This window comes from Osmia bicornis, chromosome 8 (genome assembly GCF_907164935.1).
Source record: "Osmia bicornis bicornis chromosome 8, iOsmBic2.1, whole genome shotgun sequence".
NCBI classification, from domain to species: Eukaryota; Metazoa; Arthropoda; class Insecta; order Hymenoptera; family Megachilidae; genus Osmia; species Osmia bicornis.
In genome coordinates, this window is record NC_060223.1 from 5,660,948 (window position 1) to 5,687,900 (window position 26,953).

Below are 26,953 nucleotides of genomic sequence, written 5' to 3' on the forward strand. Positions count from 1 at the left end.
TACGATTGGTACATGCCGCCAATTTCTTGCGACGAGCACGAGGATTGCCACGAATGGGAAAAGTGCTGTTACGACGTTTGTCTGGAGCATAAAATATGTAAACACGGTGAATAGCAAATTGGGCCGTTCGTTGAAAATAATTAAAATAATTAAAATCGTATTAAATTGCTATTACATCTACAAGAAGATTCTTTTTCTCGTCACTTTGGTATAATTGAAATGCACGAATAAAATCACGTACGTTCAATGTAACCCAACAAGGTTCCCAAACATATTTCGCTTAATTATCGTGGGAGCCCGGCTAATTAGAATGCCCGAAGGTTATTTTATGCTGATGGTAACAAATTCGTCAGTAACATTTCAATTAACTGGGCCGACGAGTTCCTTAATGAACAGTTGTGTCATGGTGCGTTCTTCACCGTGACCTCTTCCCCATTAAGGCAGATATTAACTTAATTAATGCGACCGAATGTCTGACATTCAAATTTTCGGTAAAAGTTCAACAATCTCGTTTCGCGAACTTTTTTCCTTCGGAAACTCGTTGAGTCTCTGACGCGGCGAGCGTAATAAGTTCCGAAGGGGCGTTAAAACAATTTAGATAAGGTCGAATGCAACAGATGTTCGATAATTTCAGGGCGTTCCATAAAGACCCCTCTATTTATTGTGTTACCGGCTTTGTAATTAAGTTCGCCTGATAAATGCTCTATGGACAGAAGAGAGCAGGCGGCCGCATAAATAATTGCGTTTAAAATGAATTGAACAATTTTTTGTAAAAAAATTGTAAAAAAGTAATGCTGTTATAATTTTTCTTAGATCATTATATTTTACTGCTAGTTTCAGAGGAAGAGGAAAGAGAGGAGGAAGAAAATATTTGAACTATTCGAAAGCGAAAGAAGTATTCGATCGACGAAATTACGGGTTTCTGGGTTAACCATTATCCACCGGGGGAAGATTGTTCGGCAAACACTTGCCCTTTCATTCCGCCTCGCAGAGGCAGAACCATGTTTAATGGAAGCTAAGAAGCGAGGGTGTAAAAAGAAGGGGAAAGAAGCGGATGAATTAAGCTGGCAGGTGTGTGCGGTCATGGTACATTTTTCTCGGATTATCCTCACGTCACAATAGATTCACATGTTTTTCCTATAACAATCATTGTAGTAATTAATTTAATTAATATACAGATTGTTCCAGACATTTTGGTGCGAGTTAAGAATCATTTAAATTATTGTCAATTTTGAAAATGTAAAAATGGATGAAAAGAATTGAAGATTCGATCTCTTTTCCAGGGAACAATATTGGAAACCCTTCTCGCGCACAAAGACTCGCAAAGAAATCCGTAAAATCTGAACTTCCGACGAATGCTCACGTATTTCACGCATTCTTTAAATCGACTTTTCAAAGAGGATTCCATTTGGATCTTGAAACAGCTTGTATGCACTTTCATTAAATCACACTCTGTTACTGGTTTCTGGAGAAATTTCAATGAAACGCATCCAAGGAAGATGAAAATGATATTGTTTTACACGAGAAATATCTTCATAAATAAGTCAGAGCGTAACGCAACAATTGTCGTGTTGGTCAACTACGAGGAATGATGTTTCAAAGGAGGTATGCCTTCAATATTCAGTGGCATTGTTGCCTTTTGACTGTCAGCTGCGAATTTTAAAAAGGGAGCCCACCGTTCACGGCTTGTACCGACAAGTTGTAACCTGCTATTGTGACCGTTATACACATTACAAGTGTCCTCTTCTCGTTTCGTCTCCCTTCAGCTTGGGAAGATTCAATATCGAACGTCGATACCGTGCGACACGCCTCTTGAATCTTAAATATAAAATCTACATACATTTACAATTAATTTTGTCGACCGAACCGGAGCAACGAGTACAATCTTAAGAATTATAAAATTGTTTTGTTATTGTATTGGAATAGGATAATGGAAAACCTGTTACCGACGCTGCTTGTCGAACAAGAGATGAAATTATTAGATTGAGAGTAATTCCTGTTTGAATACTAACACTCTGAAAGCCATTTCGGGGAAATTGTGCGGAGACTCCGTTGAAGAGATACTGATCTCCCAAAGCTGGACTTTTCAAAAGCGATCGTATCTTAACAATCCACGTAAAGATGCAGCTTTTGCTACTACCGGTTCATGGAACCTGAACAGCATTAAAAAACAGATCTATGTATACTTCATCTTCTACGTGAGTAATGATAATCTGTGTACGCTTTTGATTTTATAATTTCAAAAATATGTAGGGCCGGCCCTCCGAGATCCAGGGCCCCCATAAGACAATTTTGTGTGTAAGAATGCAAGAAGAGTAATGTTTACTTGAATATTAATCTAAATTAATTATACAAGCTTTAATGCTAATTTTATAAATTTTATTTCAGGTATGTACTTTATGTGAAGAGGCTTGCCCGGACCCCCGAAATCTCCTGGCCGGCACTGGAAATATGTAATGGTAAACGACGATGTTTTTTTAATCTCTCGTTACAAACAATCCTAATATAAAAATATCTGCATTATTTCAGACACCGTAGAAGTTTGATTGTTTAGGACCGAAACGGTATGTGGGAAAGGTAATAGCCTTCTTATCTGACTAGAGGGAAAACGAGAGTTGCGGCAAGCCAGGAATTATACAAACTAACAGGCTAATTTAGTGACGGTACCGACGCGCCACGGTGTTGTGCAAATATTTTTTAACGACCAAAGAAAGACGCGTTTCGTAGCGACGTTCATTCCTCGATAAGGATCCCACTCGGAGTAGATTCTTTTTATGAATTCTACAGCTGTTGTGCACGTTCACGGTGTGTACCTACGCGGCAAAGGATAAAGCAATGAGAATAGAAGCGGGATCGGAATGGGAATGGAATTTGAACCGGCAGCGCGCATGCGTCAACCTCGTTCATTCACTCGTCCGAATCATTCATAAATCCCGGAGTCCTACGCTTGTTCCTCCCGGTTAATGATAAAAGCGACCAGCGAACTGTGCGAAACGTTCCAAGTTACATCATTGCCTTATTCCACGGATTAAACGGGAAAAGTTACGTGACCACGTCACGAGCGTGAGAAATAATAGTTTGCAATGTTGTTCCTTGGAATCAAAGCACAAGTAACTTACAGGATGTCCGTAGATCGTTTCAATAATACGGTAGTTCTGTTTGAAAATGTTTAATGAAAATTATCAGTGATATGACTTGTAATACTTGTTTCATTTTTCAGGCTTGAGAAGTTGCATCAGAACACGTTTATTAAACATTATCAAGGATTCCAAACAGACCCCTCCTAACTTGACTTCATTGATAAAACGGCCAGCAGATTTTATTTTTATATAATCCCCATGATGCGTCGCCTTCGGATTCAGATGTAATTGACGCATTGACCGCACACGCGTTTGGCTAGATATAGTGGGGATAAAGGAAGTGCGGATATACCGGATTCGAGGCCGGCGGAAAGTAGAGAAAGAATGAAACTAGCCTTGTGTGTGGAACAACACGTATCTATGAAATCAATAGTAAGATCATTTTTAAAGTAATTATTTTATAATTCATAAAATATTAGATGTACAAATTAATTCAATGCCTTTTCTTCATTTTAATTAAAGATTTATTTTTAGAGCTATAGTAATTCCAATTATTGAAATAAACTTTATTTTTATTATATCATATTGTCACTTTTTAAATTAAAAATATTAATTAAGAAGGCGTAATACAAAAGGCACCGAATTAATTTGTAACAGGATTTTCAATTTAAATCCCCAAGACTGGAACTTTAATGAATAGTCTACAATTATAAATGCATGCAATAGTAACACGCATTTGTTGCATCGAAAGTGACTATTTTACGTTTATCTTTGGAAGGTTCGATCGGCAAGAAAGTATCGTATTTTATTTTCCAGGGATCATAAATTTAAGAAGCTTGAAATTAGATCGGCCCCATTGCTAATCGAATGCTGCACATCTCCTGCATTCGTAGCAACGGGTAAGGAAGATGGTGCGCGCAACTGAGAAGCCAGTGGTGGGGGTAAATCGCGGTTGGAGTGGGGATAGGCGCACGCACACCTATGCGCCGACGGAATTCGGAAGAGCGGCAACTTCAGTGGCATTCGTTTGCGGACCGCAACACGGTGCGGCTCGCGGTCATATCGTGCTTCTATCCGATTACTTCAACCCCTCGGATGTCACTGCGTCTCAACCCTTGACACAGCACCGATGAAGTGACATAGAATATCGAATCATCCACGATCGCGTCGACCGAGACATTTTTCGAGAATCGATAAACACCGAGGAACAGAGGCTGACAAAATTTCTCTGAAACTTTCTGGTGACGATTCGCGAACTGTCCAGCTATACACTTTTAATCTACCAAAGAACAGTATATCAAACGGTATTTCTATCGCGTTCCTTCACGGCTAAACTCGTGGAAAGTGCTGTACGCTCCGGTTCACGGGTACACCATTCAGAGGGACGGAACAAGTGAGAGGGGAAAAAAAAAGGGAGGAAGGAAAGAGAAGAGTCACGTTTTGCCGAAGAAAGGCGTGCACACGACCGAGCATTTACGCTCTTCGTTGACGCACTCCGCACCGATTCATATATTTTTTTCTTTCCCCTCTGCGCAACGTTGAATGGGATGGCATCGGTTCACGAGTAATTAACGCGAACGTCGCTCGACGCGTGCCGGTAACTCGATGAACATTGCGCGGACAGTTTTGTTTTGAACGACAGTCGATACGTCGCGGTTTGAACTGAATACATCGAGCAGCAATAGTGAGCGAGTTCAAAAGGCGCCGGAACGGATTGAAGTTGAAGGAAGCCGGACGCGTCTTGAACATGAGGCTGAGAGGAACGCTCGTGTTGTTGGTCATTGCCAGTGTTGTCTACAGTCAAAGTGAGTATTAATCATTTATATTTTCTATGTAAACCCTGTTCTTTTTCCTGAATTATTAATATAATAAATTGGGGAAGAGATGGCCTCTTCAGGCAAAGTAGTAGAAATTAAATGAACAAAATTAAGATGTAAGGGTTTGGACGTTTAATTAGAGCTCTTTATTTATTTTAAATTACTGAAAAATAATTATTTATATTTTCCTGAATTATTAATATAATAAATTGGGGAGGAGATGGCCTCTTCAGGCAAAGTAGTAGAAAATAAATGAACAAAATCAAGATTAAGGTAATTTAAATGTATTAGGGTTTGGACTCTTAATTAGTGCTCTTTATTTGTTTTAAATTATTGAAAAATGATTATTTATTATATTAATAATTCAGGAAAGAGAACGTCTTTTAGACAAAGTAGTAGAAAATGAATGAACAAAATTAAGATTAAGGTAATTTAAATGTACTAAGGTTTGGACTCTTAATTAGATCTCTTTATTTATTTGAAATCACTGAGCAGTAATCATTTATATTTTCTATATAAACTTTGTTCTCTTCCCTAAATTATTAATATAATAAATTGGGAAGGAGATGGCCTCTTCTGGCAAGGTAGAAGAAAATGTAAGGGTTCGGGCTCTTAATTAGAGCCCTTTATTTATTTTAAATTACTGAAAACCACTATTACTTACTTTATAATGGAGCAGGTTTAATCTCGAATCGGTTCAATGGGTTTCACATTAAACTGCAGGCGAAAGAGCCGTTCGTATTTCGTACCGAAATACTTTTTCGTTTTAGTTTCACGATACGGTTGCGTTTCTCCCCATTGATCAAACACTTTTTATTCACAGTACAGACGACATTGTACTGTTTAAACTTTTCCTCTGTTTCAATTATTTCAATTTATTATCCATGACTTCTGATTTTAGGAAAGCTTTCCAATTAAATGCGAGAGTGTTAATTGGTCACATTAGATCACTTCTTTATCGCGTATCAATCATCTGAACGGAATTCAAGCTTCATTTCTCAGACCAGGATTATTTTTATTCTTAGTCATTCCAAAGGTGATCGACGGCCTTCTACGAATGTTTCATTCGGGAATTCCCTGCTTCGTTATCATCGAAATGAGCAGACTTCCTCGAACGTTTTCGATTTCCGCGATGTCTTACGAATTCCTCTGTTTCGGATTTAGAAGGACTATGATCATTAATAGATTTCCGATCGTGGATATAGATCTTTGCTCGGTTTCTCGTTGCTATAAATGGGCGAACGAGTGGTAATATCACTGGTAAGCCATCCTAATGAATCGTCCTTCAGCGAAGCTCTGTGGTTCCCAGCATTGCTGGAGATCGGTTTTCGAGATTACCGATAGTAAACTCAACTGCAAAGCTGTCCAAAATACGTCTCCTCTCTTTTTTCCCCCTTTGACCCGTCAATCCGCCTTTTAGGATTCACGGCAGCCAAGAAACTCTCTATTTACCTGAAGCAACCCCTTCGAAACGCGAGAAACATGCTTTGGACGTTCACGGATGATCCACTCTGAGTCCTTTCGGCTCATTTTCCTTCCTTCTGCTCGGTTTTTCTTACGTATTGTATCATTAGAAGAATGCTCTTTGAGGGGGGGAACAGTGTTTACGATTCTTCTTTCAGATTTCTTTCAGCAGATTTAGTGAATGCTCGTCGAAAATTTCGATGATCGGGTTTTCTCAGGAAAAATGATTATATAGGGTAAACAGGAATTCTCAGAATCTTAATTTTGATGATATTAATGTTAAAAGTAATTTAGAAAAGAAAATAATATAATTTTTAGTTATTAAATGTTAAAAAATTAAGTATATAATTGAGAAATACGAGTAACAGGTAAATACCAATTCAAATTTTCCCGCGCACGCGCTTATACGAGAGTAGTGGGGGAAGGCCTCAGGCCTATATATATGGGACTCACGCTCCTACGGTAGCATTTTCCCCCGGAATGCCTAAGGGGAAGGGTGGGAACCCGGGACGTCATCATTTTTCCCGGGGAGCCTGATTTGATCGCGAGTGTACGTATAGGGTTATTTAGTAATTCTAGAATAATTTGTTCAATTAAATATTGTTATACGCGTATCTCTAAGGATCATAAAAATATGAAAGAATTGAAATGACTTGGAAAAATTCCCACAATTTCAACTTGTTTTCTGTAATAATTAATCTAATTAGTGATAACCTAGCAGATGTACTGTAAATCGTTTTAATTACTTAATAGAGTAATTAGTATCTCGCATCTGATCCGCAATCCATCCGCGCATGATCCGTTACGCGTCCACTTTTCCATAATTAAGTACTATTCTACTTTAAATCATAACCCAGAATATTGGCAAAAAAAAGGTCCAGTCGGTAGTCATTTCAAGGTTCTTTCGATTCACCGGAAACAAGGTGGAGCTCCTGCGTGGCAGTTAATTTACACCTTTGCCCGGGTGGGATAAAACAAAAAATGAAGAAAGAAAATGAAAAAGGGCTCTCAAGGAACCATTAGGGTTGACCGACAAAAATGTTTCTTACCGCAGGACCGACCAGTAGGTCTCTCTCTCTGCTTATTTCCGTCTCCTCTAATCTCGAAATGTACCGCGGAAAGATGAAGCATGCCGGAGCGGACAGGAGTCCGGAGAGAGACTCGTCCTTTTGGTGGCAGTCGATGATGGGCTGTGTGAACCGAGGAAAAACGAAAGGACCAACGCGAACACGATCCTCTTGGAAGCCGGTAATTACATCAAGGAGAAACTGTTCTCGAACGGAATACCGAACTCTGATCTCGGATAAGTGAAACGCGCTTATAATTTGCCTGCAAGCATCGTTTGCCCCGTGGCAACGAGCTGCTCCAGAAGGGACAGAAGAGTATCTTCTTCCAAACAGAAGGAAGACCTTTAGAAGTCGAAACTTTACTCAGTGTATCATTTATTATAATATTCTATCCGGTTACGGGTCACGGTTTTGGTCTGCTGGGGGTCTCGCGTGGTTATTAAGGTTTCACGTGGAGTCACCTTACCGTAACAGCTAGTTCGTTACGTGTCCCTATGCAAAGTAGAATACCAACGAAAAAAGGAAACACCGTGATTCAAGTACAAATTGAAATTATCCCCAACAATCGTCTAGTTATTCGAAGAAACTGGATTTACACCTGTAAGGTATTTAAGAGAGAAACTTGGCCGAATGTTGCAAGTATAATGGCTGGTGCATTGAAAGGTTCCCAAAGGAAGATTGCGAGTACCTGGCCACTTACGTTCACAATACATTCCGTGCGTAAGTTCGCATGTGTATATACACATACTTACGGCATTGTCCAGAATCGCAAGCCATGAAAAACCAGTCTCTGCTCGTAGCTCGTGCCGAACTTTCAGCGTTCATTTGCGTGATATATACGTATCATTAAACAAGAAATAAGGGATAAACGGGTGCACGAGATGATGGGACGTTTCCGTACGAGGAGGACAATTTTCGAACGATCAAGCGACAGTAATAAACCATGATTCTTCGATGGAAATAATTATTTGTAAAAATAGCGCTCTAAAGTGTTTCTATAGAAATGAAAAGAAATGAAAAATTCATTAATAAATGAAAGAGATGCTTAGCAGCTTGCGTGCAAGCGGGGACGTAAAAAGTGTCCGAAAAGGGTTGTACAATAGAAACGGGGCAAGCTGTTTCTCGAACACGAATTACAAGAGAGGAAGGAGGGAACTGTCTGACCTCTTGTACAACAATAAGGGCGCGTGTACGATATCAAGAAAGAAGCAAAGGAATTCTGCGATACTCTTGATGGAACATCTGCCATAGGGTCAGCATACCACCTACTTCCGACTCCGCGTCTCTTTTCTCTCCCCTTTCGCTTGCTCTCCTCTTCGCTTCCGTGTCCCGTGCACACCATGGATATTCAATCCTTTTGGTCGTTGAAAGAAGAAAGGGATAGCAAAGGCGCGTGACACGAGACGCAGAAGGCACCTGGCCGGTTCAGCTAACCATCAGTTGGTGGGTTGAAGGGTATCACCTTTGGGTCTTTGAAATGAAAATAATTTTGCATTGAAATTTGCAGAGTTATTACAATATCTTGGGATGAGATCTAAGCTCATGGGTTTTGGAAGCTGGAGAGTCTAACACGATTTCATGACAGAAAAGTTTAAATAAATAACACTTATGACCCATCAATTTGGAGATTAAAGTTTGAGAAAAACAGCTATGTAAATGGATGATCGATATTTTTAACCCTATCGATATTGTAGGCGATTGGAATTGGTTCATTTATAATAGAAACACCATAGACGTGTACAGTTTCATTTTTAAGCAAGGTTTCTATCGATTGCTGGAGGGTGCTCTCCACTTCAACGAGGTGATTTACAGGACCCCATGGTACGAATCCAAGGCATTAGAGGTTGCTGGCTCTATTCAGGGGATCCGAATGAAATTCAACATGTTCAAAGATTCAACTGGTCCCTCGAAAATAAATGTCTTGGATGGTGGCTACCCTTCGTGCTGTACCCTTCACGTCTCCCTTGATCAATAAATTATTCCGGCATACGTTTACGAAGTCGAAACTAAGGGAGAAGAAACGATGTTTTCAGTTTTATCGATTAGAAAAAAACGAAGGAACGTTTAATCGCGGGTCGATCCACGAAATTCGAACCACTTTCCAGCCGGAAGAGGAAACAAGAAGCAATCTTTTCTTGCTGCCTGGAATCTCTCGTTCCCTTCTTGTACGCCCAAATCGATTTCACGGCAAAGAAGAGGCATATAATAAAAAAGAGAAGATAAGCCACGGGTACCGCGAGCATCTTTTGCGGTTTCCAAGGAACGCCCCAGAGAACGTGAACTGGGTTCTGTGTCCGCTTATTATTTTCCGACCGATCGAACATTTGCGCGGCAAACGGAACGGGGCGACCCGTACAAACTGTGGGAAACGCTACGGACAGGCTTCACGTTCATCGTTTTCATCGCACGACGCGAAATGCCGAAGCCATTGAATCGCCGAAGAGACAAAGAAACCTAGGCCGCACACAGGACGGAACGAAACAATGAGCCGATCTTTGGAAATCGAGAGGTGGTTTTGCTGACACACCGGTATCGGAACTCGCCTATTATCCTCCATCAAACTTATCAGGAATTATAATGAAAATTAACAGGATATTTTAGTATTAAAATATTTATGACGCACCGGGTGCGTCGTCATTTGCTTTCAATAGAAAGTAGGAGACGCAGCAGGTGCGTCGTCACTTGGTTTTAATAGAAATTGACTGACGCACCGGGTGCGTCGTCATTTGCTTTCAATAGAAATTAGGAGACGCAGCAGGTGCGTCGCCTTTTGTTTTCAATAAAGATTGCCTGACGCATTAGGTGCGTCGTCACTTGGTTTTAATAGAAATTAGGAGACGCAGCTGGTGCGTCGCCTTTTGTTTTCAATAAAGATTGCCTGACGCATCAGGTGCGTCGCTATTTGTTTTTAACAGGGATTGATTGACGCACCTGCTGCGTCGTCATTTGTTTTCAATAGATATTGACTGACGCACCGGGTGCGTCGTCATTTGCTTTCAATAGAAATTCACTGACGCATCAGGTGCGTCGTCGTTTGATTTCAGTACAAATTAGCTGACATACCAGGTGCGTCATTAATTGTTTTCAATAGAGACTAGCTGACGCACCAGGTGTGTCGTTATTTGTTTGAAGCAGAGATTGATTGACGCCAGGTGCGTCGTCAGCTTTAAATATGAAGGTGTCAACACGTTAATTTGACACAGTGTTGTAAAAGATATTTAGAAATGAAACTTCTTCTCTAGCTCGTAACGTTACATCGTCAATGGTATCTAGCTTTGAAAGACACATTTGCATATCAATTATTCGCTGCCTACGCGCTGGCCAACATCATGCTTCGATATTCCACGGGCAATCCCGTACGAATATTATCCCTCTGACATCCACCCACTGCGTTTCGTTGTTATGAAATATAACGTGTTATGTTACACGAGATTCCTCATTTTCCTTGTGGAAAAGTTTCATTTTATTTTGAGGAGACTCGATAAGTCATCGGCTCGACTTTATTTGGTCCATTCGATAGAATTATTAGAAATAATAAAATTTAGGAAAATTAATGCTTAACGTTTCGTCTGGATTTTTCTTTTTAAATCTTATCGAGCTGAAAATTATTCGCCATTGATACGAGGTGTATTATGAATCGCGATCGGGAAGACCTCACGCACGAGGTATTCTTCGGGATTTCAAGGGCCATCTGTTTGAGAAAGATTCGTGATACGATCTGGAACCCTCCCTAGAAGGATCGTTAAAGGGAGGGGAATCATAATCCGGCCTCCCACGATGTTTCTAAATTCAATATTTTTTTGTATCGATTAAGAAGTTAATTTCCTTCATTTATTATCTTATTCGATTTACACTGATGTTACACAACAAAATGACGTTACGTAAATGTTATTACACACGTGTATGGGCGTAATCGACCCGATTAACGTACACTATCGTTCAAAAGTTTGATTTCCAAGATCTAAGCTCATCTAAATCTTGCTCTAAGATTCTCTATTTCAACCATGGTTTCATGGTATCACAGTTTAGTGCGATTTATTCTCTTTATTCAAGAATGATAATTGGTGTATTAACGTATCACGATCACGTTCGTGTAATCATGAATCATTGGAGTGAATAATGCGCTCGTGGCGCATCTGCCTTTCCTGGCAGTCTACTCTCGAAACAACAGGTAGATCGTTATCTACGATGCCACTTTCGCCACGACAGAGGTGAATGAAGAAAGCCGAGCCCACGGATAATCGCGTGTACCGAGGCGGAGATGACGTTTCCGGAAATGGCTGTGATTCCTTTGCCTTTGAAAGGAAATTTACACGCGTTCGACACCTTCGCTTTATAAAAGAACTAAATATCGTTTTCCATCCATCAGAAATATGGAAGTCTTTAAATAAATCAAATTCAAATGCGTCTAATGCTTTTTCAAATACTATCCTAATGGATCTTCCTCTGCGCACTTTGTTCTCGATTTCATTGTAAAGAAACAGAGACGAAAAGCGCGATGGCTTTGATAGCTTTGGCTGTCGCCAAAGCAATGATTAATGACTTCCCTCGCAAACGAGCACCGCAGGTAAAGGCAGACCGATTCAGAAACGATGGGACTCCCTGTTTTTTTCCGGTCTTGCGTTGTATTCCGAGAGGGTGATTAATGAGCTCGATCTCGTGACGAAAGTGGCTAATTGAGAAACAGGTGCAAAGTCGCCTGTTTAAATTCTTCGAATTTTCGGCGAACCCATTCGGGTGATTGGGATTTCTTGGGGGATAGCCTGGGTCTATTAGAATTTTAGAACTTAGGAACCTTAGAACTTAAGAACTTTGGAGCTTGGAAACTTGGGAATTCGAAAGTTTGGGAACTTGAAAAATTGGGAGCTTGAAAACTTGGGAACTTGGGAATTTGAGAGCTTTAGAACTTAGGAACTTTAGAGCTTAGGAACCTTAGAATTTAGGAATTTTGAAGCTTGGAAACTTGGATATTCAAAAATTTGGGAATTTGAAAAATTGAGAGCTTGAAAACTTGGGAACTGAGGAATTTGGGAGCTTTAGACCTTCAGAACTTTACAATTTTAGAATCTGAAAATTTTCAAACTCTGAAATTCTAAAATTTTAGAATGTAAAAATCTCAGAGTGTTGAGAAGGCCACTCTACATTTTTAAAAATAGAAAGGAATACCAATACAATTGAAGCTTCGAAATTATTCACGCTAGACGTTCAAATTAAACGTTATTCGTAAAGAACAATAGAACCATAGAGAATCCATTCTGTAGCTAGCAACAGAGGACGAAAATTCGTGTGATTATCAGTGGAAAGAATTCGAAAATGGTCGCTGATGATAGGTCGTCCGACAAAATACATCCTAGAAGGAAGCTCTAGAATTTAACAAAAGAGATACCTTTTTTTGGTCACGCGAGTTGTCCGTTCGAATGACAAATTCAGCTTAGAACTTCCGTTAGGGCGCGGCCGAGACAACGATTACGCTCCAAGGAATTTGAAGACGAACAACCTGGACCAGACCTCACACGCGATCCTCCGTCGATCCTTCCAAAATGCCAGATGTTCCAGCTGACTGCAATTTTGTTAGAAATTATACGTTTGCTCGTTGCGAATAAAAAGTATTAGCAATTTCTCAGTAAAATTTTCAGTAAAAGATTGTCGACGATTAGGAAATTAGTTATTCATATTTTTCGAAGCTTCAAATTGCAGGAGGTCCATTAATTAAATTATAGAAATAATTAAAAAACATAGTTTTTTAATTGAAAATTTATTTTTAAAAATTCATTTTTTAAATACACAGAAGAGTTGAAAAATATTCAAATTAAAAATAGTAATTTTTGGAAGGTCTAAATTGTAGTAGATTCATTAATTAAATTAGAAAACTCAGGTTCTGTGCCTCTTCTTTTTTTAATAGAAGATTTATTTTTAAAAAAATCACAGTAACTCCATTCTTTTAAATACACAAAAGCGTGGAAAAATATGAAATTAGAAATAGCAATTAAGAAGGCGTAATACTAAATTCCTTAATTATGATATCATACTAATTTAAAAATATAATTCACCTGAAAGAGAAACTGATGTACTCATTTCTATTTCTAACGAAGATTCTAGACCTTAGAACCTCGACAATTGTTGTACATGTATACATTATCTCTGGGTAAAGCGAAGACACGCACGTAACCTAGGTAGGCATCCGCGGATTATAAGAAACTTCCGGTTGACTCCTTCGTTCTCCGTTCATTCCAATGGTCATTGTTGCATTGCCAGCGAGTGTGACGACCTGACAACCTCGATCCATTCCTTCAGACACCTCTTCCTCGCTTCGCGATTACGTTCTAAAACGTAATTCCCTCGGAACGAGGCCACGTCGGTTAAGTTTTTTTTTTTTTTTTAAACGTCTTGAGTAATCGGCTGAGAACCTCGCTCCAAGGAGTTCACCCAACGAGGGCGCGGCACCTGCGTGTCTTTGCTCTTTTCCTCTTCCACCAGGGATCACTTTCCTTTGCGTTCGATCTGAACCGATTGAAATTACACATTCGATACCTGTTTAATTATTATTCCACCTATTCCTTTCAACCAGGAGATCCTTCTTTGATCCCGTTCGAACGGTGACGTCAAGTCATACGACACTTTCTTCAGAAGGCATTTAAAAATTACGTCATTGCGAGACAAAGTGTACAAAAAGTTTTCTTAAGGTTCCGAGAAGTCAGTCTCGACTGATTAGATAGCGAAGTCAAATCGAACGACGAATAATTGTTCTGTAATGCAAGCCTCGGTACAAAGACTTATCGGATTAATTACCATGGAAATTATCAACGACACTTTCAGAAGCATAATGATGCAAGTTGATAACTACATGTATGACAATATTGATGGGGAATCGTTGTTCATATTGTATAAAATGGTAAAGAGATCCTCTCGGTGCAGATACCTCGTGTGCGCTGGATGGAACAGGTATCCACCCTGGTTATGTACTACATAAACCTGGTTCACAGCCCTTTCGTACAGTTAGACGTGGATACAAAAGGTTCGTATGCGTGCAGATGCAACTAGTCACTTCTATGGGCGAAACAGAAGAAAGTCAGGACGGTGTACATTTCGATGTAGATTGTGTTGCATCGTGTTAGAGTAGAGGATCTTTCTTAGTTTTATTTTTCTTCTTTTATCATATTCTGGATGGAAATTTTATCAATTTGAAGGAGTAACTAGGTAGGGGGCAGGATGGGTGTTTTAAAATATGGGGATTGGGCCCTTTACCATTCTAAAATTATAAAATTTTATTGTTCTCAAGCTTCCAAGCTCCTAAATTTCCAAGTTCCCAAGTTCCTATTCTACCAAGATCCCAAGTTTCTAAGTTTCCAAGTTCTCAAATTTTAAAGTTTCCAAGTCCCCAAATGCCAAAGTTTCCAATCTTCTAAGCTCCCAAGTTTTCAAGTTCCCAAGCTCCTAAGCTCCTAAGTTACCAAAGTTCCAAATTCCAAGTTTCCAAGCTCCTAAGTTTCAAAAATTCTAAGTTCCAAGTTCCCAAGCTCCTAAGTTTCCAAAGTTCCAAGTTCCAAATTCTAAAATTAAAAAATTAATAATAGCGCTTATTCACTTCCTTTCCAAGGTGTAAGAAGATAAAGAAGAGTTTAATGACCTGTTGTACAAGGTCTTACCGTTTCACCTAAGTTCGAACTTTTCCGACCCAAAAATAATCCCACGTTCCTGTCCATCGTGATTCACGGTGCCAATTAACGGCTTTAAATATAACTAACACCGGTTGAGTAATCGTAGCCGTGAACTGCATCGTTAAAAGCGCGTACTTAAAGAACTCGGCTAGAGAACGCTTTGGAAGGTCTTCGCTGACAAGCAGGAAACAACGTGCATATATCCATTAACATTCCAGAGCGATCTATCTTATTTAATGCGTATCGTGTCGCAATTACGTTACCATTACACACACTGCCAATTAGTCGAATCTCATTTATAGACGCGAGTTCTTTCAACGACAAACTCATTATACCGAGCGTAAACGATTTTCTAAGTAGAATCTTATGAGTTCGCATACGTGAGAAGGGACATAAGAAAATTCTCGCAAATTTGCATAATTTCTTATACAAAAATTCTATAATTGCATTATAGATTGTTGCATACCAAATGCATGAATTCATCACATAAAAGTGTCATAAAATAACACTTATAGTATATCAATTTAAAATTAAAACTTTCAAAAAAATAACTACATAAATAATTTGCCAATTTTTATATTACAAAATGGTTGCTGATTGCAAATTGAATAGACAATACCAAATTGTACATTGATTGATTCATAATTTTTTTTAATGATCTTTATTCAGAATATTGATAAGGCGTTTATATAGTTATTTTGATTAAACTTTAAGCTGTTAATTGATGTATCATAAGTATAATTTCGAAATACTTTTATGTTATAAAATCGAGTCAGAATTGTTATACTATTTCCAAGGCTTCGCTAGATAGAAATTTTATGATAACAAATGAACCAAAAGGACGAGGAAATTCTTCCTATGCGTAGAATGGTTCCTCGAAATTTAAGCATAAAAGGGGATTTGACCACCCTGGACACACCTACGTCCCATCTATCCTCGAATTCCCAGGCGCTTCCACCCACAAACCAAGTATACCCGGCGCTTTCTGAACTAACGCGAACATCTTCTATCGCGTTCTCTTCTTTTTCGATGTGCTGTCGTGTTCCCTCGTGAATAATCGTCCGTGCACAAAGGAATATCGTTTCGATACAATAGAATGCGACGCCTACGAGAATCCGCAGGGATACATATTCCATAAGGAGAATCTTCTTCTCGTTTTACTGACACTTTCGAAGATGATTGCCCGCGGTCGTGAAAAGAAATGAAAAATTTGTATTTAATTTAAAACCATGGATACGACTCCACGACACACGTCCATGGTTCTGGATATTCGGAGAAAGCGAGACGAGTTTCAGTCATCATCGGGATCCAGCTGACACCGCCGGACTTTTGATAGGTGGAACGTGCCCGAACATATGTCACGCGTTGAAGGACCGGATACTCTTTCGCGTCCTGCTCCCGCATTTTCGAAGCTTCCTTCCTCTTCGCCCGCGCGGGCTTCTCGCGGTCTTTTCTGTTAGTTGTGGTTCGGAATCGCTCGCATGGCGCAAACTGCTCCTAAGACGGGCAGGTGCGACCACGTGTCACGTCATTTTGGGACCGGGACAGATGGACTGACGTTGGCTGCTGCCACCACGCTTCCTGCACTTTCTCGTTTTCCGCGCGAACTGTACAGGGTGTCTCAAAATCTTACATTCAGAAAATTATTTTACTATTTTGTAATCTTTCGTTCTTTAGATATAAGTAATTATTGTAAAAATTGAATATTTGTGGATCATTTTACTTGGTGCCATTTTCTTTTTCCATTTTTCAAGCCTTCAAGATCTCAAGCTTCCAAGTTTTCAAGTTCCCAAGTTTTCAAGTACTCAAGCCTCCAAGATCCCAAGCTTCCAAGTTTCTAAGCCCCCAAGTTCCCAAGCTCCTAAGCTCCCAAGTTTTCAAGTTCCCAAGCTTCCAAACTTCCAAGTTCCCAAACTCCCAAACTCCAAAATTCCAAAATTCAAAGTTTCCATTATTGTAATATTCCAAGCTTCTAAAATTCAGAGATTCCAACTCTGCGAATAGGTACCCAAGGTCCCTCGCCTAATAGAACTGATTGAAAATTAGGTAAAATAATGTATATAGTTGAAGATTCTGATACAATAATTGACCCTTCTCTTAGAAGTTTTTTAATTCTCGAACGGCGGACCAGGGAGAGAAGCCCAAGTAGGCGGACCATAGGGAGAGCCCTAAGACGGCGGACCAGGGAGAAAGCCCTAATTTTATTTTCTAATTATTTAACCTTTGAAATTACCCAAAATGGAGATCGGCAAACCATATGCTGCTCTCTATGTACTTTTTTCGACGTTCAACGAACCCTTCATCACCATTCGCCAAGTTTATATTTAGACATTTCTCTTCTCCTCTGTCTGTCTTTACGCGAGCTTCTGTTCTTATTCACATGCTGGTACTCCCTTTGATCGGAAGAGAAAGAAGCGTTAAAGTTCGCGCCTCTGTTTGCATTCCCATGAGAATCTCGTTGGTAATAAACCTTGTTTCTTTTCATTTGCCCTAAAAACTAATTGCCTCCGTTCTTAATTTTCTGACCTTTCAATCCTCAAAATAATTTCTTTTTAATTTCACCCAGGTAGAGGACTTTGGTCCCAAAGTATTGGCAAATTTTTTGAATGCCCTTCCCTTGGAAAGTGTTAAAGAAATACTCTTTTTATCAATGGAGAGTTAGTAACGAGATATTGTTTTGTTGAGACGATTGTTTATTCATGAAAGACAAGACATTCCTGACTGTACGAGCACGGTTTCCTGCACGATTCCCCGTGTTACCACTTGGACACGTATTTATAGTTTTCGTCTTCTTCTCTGGCTGGTGTACGACCGGAAGCCGAGCGATTATATTTAGAAAAAGACTTGACTGAACGTGGAATAACAATTCTGGCCGCGTTTGCGGAGAATCGGCATTGCAAAGCAGCCTCTTCCTCTCTTTTCAAACGGTTCTTCATCGTTCATTCCCGTCGTCCTTGTATACCTTTTGCGAATAAAAAGAGAAAAATTAGAGAGGAGAATAAAGGAAAAGCATCGCGTTGAATTAGGTATCGATCAAGGTTTCGTATCGAGGATGATGAAGCAACTATAATCATCCTCGGACCATATGTTGCGCAAACGAAGATCCTGAAGAGGTTTCTCGTCAGGATCGTGCAAGGTCGCTTTTTGCAAGCGCATCGACCTCGATGAGAAAAGGATGGACCACCGGATGTGGATCATCGAGAATTTTCTTGCTACGGAACGGTTTATTAAAATCTTTCAACGTCGAACCTTTCGAGATCCTCTTCGTTGAAAGCTTCAAGTATCGCAGATGATGTTTCTTGTGAAAAGTATTCGATGCATTAAGAGTGATATTAAAAGAAAGGGAAGTCAGTGTATAATTAAAATAGAAGGAAACGTTTGTTGGAATTTAGTTGGTGAAAAAATGTAACGGTACAGTTTGGAGAATCGCTGCTCGAAAGGAAACGAGAGACCCCGTTCTTCTTCGTGATTTTCACCTCGTAGACCGGCTTCAGAAAGCGTGAAGCCGTGCGTTATGCTTCGTTGCAATCAATCGTCTAGTTATTCAATAGATGATGGCGAAGAATGCTCGGTTATTTTGTAAGAAAGAAAGCTTATATTTTAGTAGAAACTTTGGTAACGATGGTATCTTTTGTTCCTCCGAATTTGCGAAAAGAATTTCATTGAAATTCACTGTTTGTACGAATGGAGACATCAGATAATTATTCTGAGGGAACGGTTGCGAAAAGAAGAAGTTCAAACGGAAATGGCAAAGTTACACATTAGCTGTTGCAATTAAACAACCTGTTTCGGAGGATTCCGTCACGTTACCCTGCGTTATTCTTTAACGCAGTACTTTTCGTTTGAACACATGCACGACTCGCGGAAAAAAAGCTGATGAACAGAAAAAGCATCGAGGCAATTATAAAGGAACACGTGATCACGGTAAAACAAGAGTCCCGGCTAATAGCGTGTTTCCGGTTTACGATGGTAAGCTGCGTGGCAACGATGTTACGTAGGTACATACCTACCTGAAAGGTAAAAGGCAAGCCCTAATCAAGATCAAACTTAAGATACTCCAATTCTAGGGATTTTAAACGAAGTTACGGTTAATTGGCAACTTGATAGCTTCGATTTTTATGGAATATTGGATATCGCATACTGAGTACCGGTATTTAGGTACAGGATACCGAGTATTGGGTACGGGTATTGAATTTAGAATACGGAATATTGATGTTAAATTCAGAGTACTGAGTGCCTACTGTTAGGTACCGAGTACTGGTATTAAATTAGAGTACCGAGTGTCCATTGTTGGGTACCCAGTACTGGTACCATATTTAGAGTACCGAGTACTTAGGGTTGAGTGACGAGTACTGGTATTAAATTCAGAATAATGAGTACCTAGTATTGAGTGCCAAGTACCGGTATTAAATTTAGAATATTGAGTACCGGCTACTGGTATTAAAAGCGTGCCAAGTACCCAGTGTTGAGTGCCGAGTACTGGTATTAAATTTAGAGTACTGAGTACCCATCGCTGAGTGCCGAGTACTGGCATTAAATTTAGAGTGCTAGGCACCCAGCGTTCAGCGTCGAGTACTGGTATTATATTTAGAGTACCAAATGCCTACTGTTGAGTACTCAGTATTGGTATTAAATTTATAATGCTAACTACTGGGTATCCTACTATTAAGTACCGAATGTAGAGCACCACATATAAAATATCAAATCAAGTACCGAATACCTCGTATAAAGTACAAAATACCAAGGAATCATGTTGAATACAGAAGAAAAAAAGAATCAGCAGGGTCGATCTAATCAGAAAGTCAAGAGGTAAGTAAGATATAATTTATGGTGCACACGGTACTTTCCAGCTGCACTTGTTGCCCTCATTATCGCCCTCGAAGAGCCGTTTATACGGCAGAAGGTAGCATCTGCGTGTCGCGTCACGCGAACTGCATCGAACAAGCATCTAAAATAAATTCCTCGCGAAGGGGAGAGATCGAAGATTTATAATTCATGGTTACTTAAGGGCAAGGACGTCGAAGAACACGCGAGATACTTTTCACCATTAAACGTTCCCTCGTATTCGTTACGTACCTTTCAAATTGATTAAACGGATACTCTTTATTCTCCTTTTCTATCTTCCTTGACATTCGATTCTCACTACCCTCGAGTAACTAAATTAAATATCCTTCTTCTCCAGAGGAGTTGGAGTCCAATTAAAGGAACTAAAAAAGAATCTTTCCAGTCTTGTGAAACGCATCCTGTCCTCTGTGTGTAACGTTGCCAAAATAAAACCAATGCTCCTTCTTTAACATGGACCCCGAAAATACTCTGTTCCTTTCCAAAGACAAACGGGACCCCGTAGAAACGAAACGTGTGTACAGCTGATCAATGGGAAGTAAAGCAAACAGAAAGAAATATGTATCCAGTAACGAAGAGGAAAGAGATGAATTGTCGGTAAATGGAAAAAAAAGAAAAGAGACAATACACCTGTGTATGTGTGCGTGCGTGTGTATACGTGGAGAAAGGGCGTAATGCCTTAGCAAAGCAGCTTGTTCTTCGCATTCCTTCTCGCGGTGCTTGTCGCGTTCTCCTTCGTGCATTATATACGGACTAAACTCGGTGGTCTCAGGTTCCTGAGAACCAAACTCATAACGCCGTCGATCCCATGCCGCGCCTTCTTCTACAAGCTCGCCAAGTTAAATAGAGAGTCCAACGTGACCGTCGTCATTCAACGATTCCTTTTTATTATATTCGACAGAGAGAACTAAGCTGCTCTTTCGTGCTTGCGTCACGGTGTTGAGTTACGCGATCACTACCATAGCATTCCTGGATTCTGTTACCTTCAATGGTACTGTCTGAGAGTTCCTTGCAGGATAAATGGTTCACCCTTTTATCGTACAAGTGTTGACACTTTGAGTGCCTTGGCATTTGGTGAAAGGGTGATTTAGGTGTGGGGAAAGTAATTAGGGTGAATCTCAGCTTTGGTAATTAGCAGGTGCTGGAGGTCAGGGCCTTCTTCACAAATGTGCATTGGTCATTTAAAAATTTTAGAATTTCCAAGCTCCCAAGTTTTCAAGTTCTCAAACTTCCAAGCTCCCAAGTTTTCAAGTACCCAAGCCTCCAAGATCCCAAGCTTCAAGTTTCCAAGTTTCTAAGCTCCCAGGCCTTCTGACTCCCAAGCTCCCAAATTTTGAGGTACTCTAGCCCCCAAGCTCCCAAGTTCCTGTGCTCCCAAGCTCCCAAATTCCTAAGCTCCCAGACCTTCTGACTTCCAAGTTCCTAAGCTTTCAAGCTTCCAAGTTTTCAGGTTTCCAAGTTCCCAAGTTTTCAAGTACTCAAGCCTCCAAGATCCCAAACTTCCAAGTTTCTAAGCCCCCAAGTTTCCAAGCTCCTAAGCTCCCAAGTTTTCAAGTTCCAAGGCTCCTAAGCTCTCAAGTTTTCAAGTTCCCAAGCTTCCAAACTTCCAAGTCCCGAAACTCCCAAGTTCCAAAATTCCAAAATTCAAAGTTTCCATTATTCTAATATTTCAAGCTTTTAAAATTCAAAGATTCCAACTCTGCGAATAGGTACCCAAGGTCCCCCGCCTAATAGCATAATAGCCTTTAACTCAGTTTAAGATCAGTTTAGGGAAATGAATTACGTGATTGACGCCACGTGAATGGATAACAAGCGGTACCAGGGCGTCACAAAGAAGCGATAGTATTATGTTTCGTAGCAAAGTTTCCTGGTGGTCCACCTGTCGTCGTAGCACCTGCCTTCGTAACCGCTTAATGCCAACGTTAATGACCATTCATGGATCGTTGGGCGCACGACATGTGGGCAGCAAGGTGGAATGCGATTTATTTTCCATGCTAATGTTACCGATGTCCATTCCTGCTGAAGATAACCAGGAATGGAACTTATAAATAAAAGAACCGTGCATTTCTTTCTATCGATGAACCTCCACGCCGCGACCTGCTTCTTTCAACCGGGAAGTGCAACGACGTTATACAAATTAATCGAGGCTTTCATCAAACACAAAGGATGCTTAAGGTCGTTCGCATGACCCCCGGGCTCGTTCATGAGAATTCATTTTATTCGGTGTATTGATTTTCTCGCGGAAACAATCAATCTCGTGAAAGTAGATTCGCATACCATCGAAAATTCTTGATGTTAACACTTTCCCAGGCACAGGTGTATCTAACGCGATCTGCAGATGAAAGATAACAAACTTCTTTGTTAATTTATCCATTAATTTTACAGATACAAACATTTTGCAACAGACGAAAAATTACTTAAACTTAAAAGCCCTCCTTATCTTAGCAGAGGCTGCAGAAACTTAGGGTCCAAACCCAGCATGTTATGAAAGAATATAGAACATAATAATTCTACGAAACAATAAAGGTCTAATTGACCATTTAAATTGCCTAAAATCTGCTATGTAGTAGAAGAAATGATATGAGATTGACGGAGGACGTTATTTGATTTACAGATGCGACTGTGATCACCAGCGACGGCCTTCAAGGGTACGACCCCCAGTTCATGGTCGGCTGTTACTTTCCCGCGGAATTTCAGGGTGAATTCGTGACACAGGTGAGCGGAAAGGAAGCCGGTGACACGAGTAACGAGCCAATTCAATATTCCACCATCAACATCACGTTTAACGCCATACCTGTGTGGGGATACTGTCACAGGAGGGTCGGTGATAACGTGTTGCTAATGGACAGGTAAATTGGCCCGACTAAAATCAGAAATAATTCATATATTGTAATTTAAAATTGCAGCAATAATTTCCAGAAAAAGAGTATTGAGAAATAAATCATAATAATTATTAAGAATATTGATTGCTGGACGAGGTAAATGTACTGATCGAGTTCGCTTACTCAGCGCATCCTCAAGGGATGCCCCGACGTCTGCAGTGCGTCTGGGATGGAAATAGACCAGACTCCAGACGGTGCCGGATATAATTTCTGCATTTCGTGGCTAACCACGTATAAGGGACTGAATTATTTTCAATTTCAAGCCCCCTTTTTGTAGATCATTAATGTACCACTGGAAAATGAATTTTTACCATAAAATTAATTTGAAATTTCGTTTCATTTTAGATACGGCGATGGCGACTGTATCCGATGTTTCCGTTTAACGAGAAGATCACGCAACGTTATAGAAGTGTTTTCAGAAAATCTGAACAGGTGTTACACATCTGAATCCACCGCCCTGTCTTCCTGTGATAAATTAAATTCCACGTCCATTTTATACCGTAAGAGAAAGTTTCCTTATTCTACCATAGCTTTAATTAATTTTTGTAATATATTTAATTACTTCATTGTTTGAACAGGTACTAAAGAAATTGGGAGTGTTTCTATTAGCAACGAATATTGTCCTATAAGTGGACAGTATCATTTCAAGTACAGTCTTAACAATGGATCTGAAAGAGCCATTGAATGCAACAGCTTCTCATCTTCCTTTAACAATTGCCCTGATGGTTCTGTTTTGAGGCTGCATTTTAATCGCTGTACCTTTGAGTCTCACAGTAATGTTTCTTTCAATATAATAAATTCTTTTCATATGTGGAAAAATCAGAGTACTTATTGTTATTAATATTTCAGCAAATTTAACGTTTAACTGCTTGGGCAATTGGCCTGGTCCAAATGGGTCCACCTATTTCGCCCTTTTGGATAATAATGCAATTAGTGAAGGTAGACCACAATACAGATGCGGGGTAAGTTTAAAAAAATACATTACAAAAAAAGAAATACAATTTTTATTTAATGCAGTATCTTTTCAGCTATTCCATGTGGATAACAAAAAAGGAAAAACGTACATGGCACTCAGCAGTGATTCAAGTTGTACACAAGATTTAGATAATTCAACCAGTGGATATGAAACGCTGGTCCTTAGTAAAATTCCGACTCAAAAGAAAATGCCAAATTATGTAAAAACCCACGTGGCAACGTTAGTATATCTTTTCATTTATTAATTAATTATTTGTCCCAATTTAGTTAAAATGAATGATTAATTTAGATTCCCAAAATGGGCACAAGGTTTGTGGGAAGAGTCTCTCATAGTCAATGGCACTATGACATTCACTGATCTCAATGGATATAACAGTTACACCTTTATTACTGTAGATTCAAATGAAGAAACTGGTCGGTACATTGTTTATTCTAAAGATCAATGGTAGGATGGCATTTCAATTAATAAAGTTTAAATAAATAGCTTCTTATATCTGTTACCCTTAATTATCTTTGTATATTTTTCAGCGAACAAGCTGCCTATGTGTGTTTAATGATGAGACAACGAAGTGAAAATGTATTGGAGTTCAGAATAGGTATTCACCCTTTGTCTTAATAAGTAAATGATTCATTAGTTTATGAAATAATGTACAAAGTACTTAGTAAAATGACACATTTTTACAGGAATGGTATTAAGTCCAGTTTATCAATCTTATTTGTGCGATGACCCGAATTTAGATAAACCAGTTTGGATGACACAAGCGCGTAAGTTAATTGTCACTGTTCACGTTATTTAAAAAGAAAAAGTGGATTACATGTATGATATTTTTTAAATTAGGAGTGGAACGTGTAGTTGAATCTCCCTGTCCAATTACTGGTCAGTATATGGGAATGATAACTGACTTATCAGGAATGTGTGCTGAATTGAGTAGCAATTGTAATACTCGTGAAATAATGTATTTTAAAGTTACCGACTGTGAGTCCGGTGAACTTTACGAAGGTAGAGTGTTGAATTCACCATTTTGAATTATTATCCTTGTGGATTGTTCTTTTAAATTCAACGATCATTTGTGATATCTTAGAACGAACATACTTATGTCTGGGACAATGGGAAGAGGAGGGTGTAATGTATACGTATACTATGAGAAACGATACTAGTACTAACGAATGTTTTGTCGGTTTAATCGTGAATGATGAAGAAATATATATCAAAGAAGCTGGAGACCACTGCATGAGAAATATTGATCCCAAACAGGAAGGAATGCGTCTTTATAAAAAAGGTAACTGTTTAAGTCATAAAATAGCATTCACATTGAAGATTTAATATGTAACAAATTAACGAAATTCAAGGTCAATGTTATGGAAATTCTCCAAGTCCTGCACCAACTCCAATGAAACCAATTCATCATAATCCAATAATGAGAATTACAACCACGCCACGGTCTAGGATATCTGGTAATAAATTAAATAATTAGCATTGTTATTAGCATTGTATCATAATATTCATTGTACATTTTTTGTTTTATAACAGGTACTACCAGTATATCGGGAAATAACATTCCATCCTTTGCCTTAAGCGCAGCAACTGCATCCTATGGTTTGGTAATATTTGTGACGGTAATTACTTATCTCAGAAATATTTATGAGTATGTTTGAATGGCAATTAACAACGAATAATGAACTAGTGAATGAATATTTCTATAGAACTGACAAAGTACCATTATTATGATACAATATGAAGCAGAATAATAACAGTAGACTTCTGTACGAGAGGTCTTAAAAAATTGATTTTAAATCATATCAAAATATATTTGAAACTAATAAGAAACTAAATTTTATACAGGAAATCTATTTAGAAAGTGACTGTCAGAGCAATGTGAATATTTTTTAATTATATCTCTATTAACAAAGAGTATTATGATCTACTTTATATTTTAAATATATTTACAGTCAATATTTTTGTAGATACATAAATTTTTAGTATTTTTTATACTATCACCAAACACTGCCTTGTAAGATACAAGTATAATAGTAAACTGGAAACTGCATTTTGCTAGGAGAATCCAAAGAAACCAGTATCCAATATTTTTTAATTTTAAATACATCTTTTTCTACTTATTTCAATTTTATATTAAATTATTAATAATATATCTGCAATGCAATTACCGATGTAATACTAATAATAACAGTAGCAACTTTATAACGTGCAACCGAATTCGTGTTCAGTTTAAATCAATGAAAATGACAAAATTGAGTAAATTAAATAGATATAATTAATACTATTAATTGACTAATGAGACTGATCGAATAAAGTACATCATACAAAGTGGCCGACTATTAATAAAATATTTGGTTATCTCTTCTGCTGTTAGAAACATTTTAAAAATGTAAAAATCACTTTTTTAATAGCAAAGTAGGTAATAATGTTTTGTTTTTGGTAATCTATTAATGACTGTGTCAAGTTACTTCTAAAGGAATATACGCCTCAAATTAATTAACGTAAGCACCTAAGATCACTTTTAAATTGTACTTAAGGAAAGAAGTTCTATTTTCTACTGAAGTACATATTAATACTTAATAATAGATTTTAAAGTAAAAAGTAAACACAGGATAAATTATGAAAATAATCTATTTTACCATAGACAGTTTTCGCAGTAAGCACAAAATTTATTTAAAGAAGCAAACATTTGTGTAACAAGTAATAATTGTGTAACAAGTGTCAACAAATTTAATGTCAACAGTAGGATTTTTATAAAGTATCGTGTGAAATGAAACTTTTATAAAATACTTTTGTAACTTGTTTTTATATTTATATGTAAATGTATATACATATGTATTTATACCTTCCTATTCTTATTTAGTAATGTATAATATCAATTACATAGTGATATTTGTAATGTAGATAGATTTTTGAGTTATACTGTGAATAAAATTATTACAGATTGCTCAGATGCCAAACTTCGCTTGTGTTAGTTTTCCAATTTGACTATGTTTTATTAATATGTGATGAAATATAAAATTAACTTGTTACATCAAACATTATGTGAAGGTCAATACAAAATTATGTTATTTTACATATGTGTAATTTATATTTCCATCTTATAACATTCTAACAGAAGTGTTGAAGTTCACCATAATGTGTATCATAGTATTCCTGTTGTAATATGC

The 26,953-nt window shown here is 38.5% G+C and overlaps 1 protein-coding gene and 1 long non-coding RNA gene across 2 annotated transcripts; one reads left to right on the top strand and one right to left on the bottom strand.

The window, feature by feature from the left end:
- On the bottom strand, positions 1–14,096 carry LOC123988058. Its single transcript, XR_006829624.1, has 3 exons — positions 13,479–14,096; positions 12,815–12,988; positions 1–81 (listed from the first exon to the last, which is right to left on the bottom strand). It is a non-coding gene; the product is annotated as an uncharacterized LOC123988058 (long non-coding RNA).
- LOC114875170 lies at positions 2,847–26,943 on the top strand. The gene is made up of 15 exons (XM_029185152.2): positions 2,847–3,149; positions 3,221–3,512; positions 3,897–4,885; positions 22,543–22,777; positions 23,156–23,310; positions 23,389–23,583; positions 23,660–23,772; positions 23,839–24,005; positions 24,075–24,230; positions 24,314–24,381; positions 24,470–24,550; positions 24,624–24,785; positions 24,868–25,065; positions 25,136–25,240; positions 25,317–26,943. Exons 3-15 carry the CDS (start codon positions 4,828–4,830, stop codon positions 25,439–25,441), a joined length of 1,818 nt encoding a protein of 605 aa, XP_029040985.1. The 5' UTR covers positions 2,847–3,149; positions 3,221–3,512; positions 3,897–4,827; the 3' UTR covers positions 25,442–26,943.
- The last annotated feature ends 10 nt before the right edge of the window (positions 26,944–26,953 follow it).

Bases quoted from the DNA above. Each gene is read 5' to 3' on its own strand.
- LOC114875170 (XM_029185152.2), top strand. From the start codon at position 4,828: ATGAGGCTGAGAGGAACGCTCGTGTTGTTGGTCATTGCCAGTGTTGTC. The intron at 4,886-22,542 runs GTGAGTATTAAT...TTTGATTTACAG, and splicing joins CAGTGTTGTCTACAGTCAAA to ATGCGACTGTGATCACCAGC. The intron at 25,241-25,316 runs GTAATAAATTAA...GTTTTATAACAG, and splicing joins GCCACGGTCTAGGATATCTG to GTACTACCAGTATATCGGGA.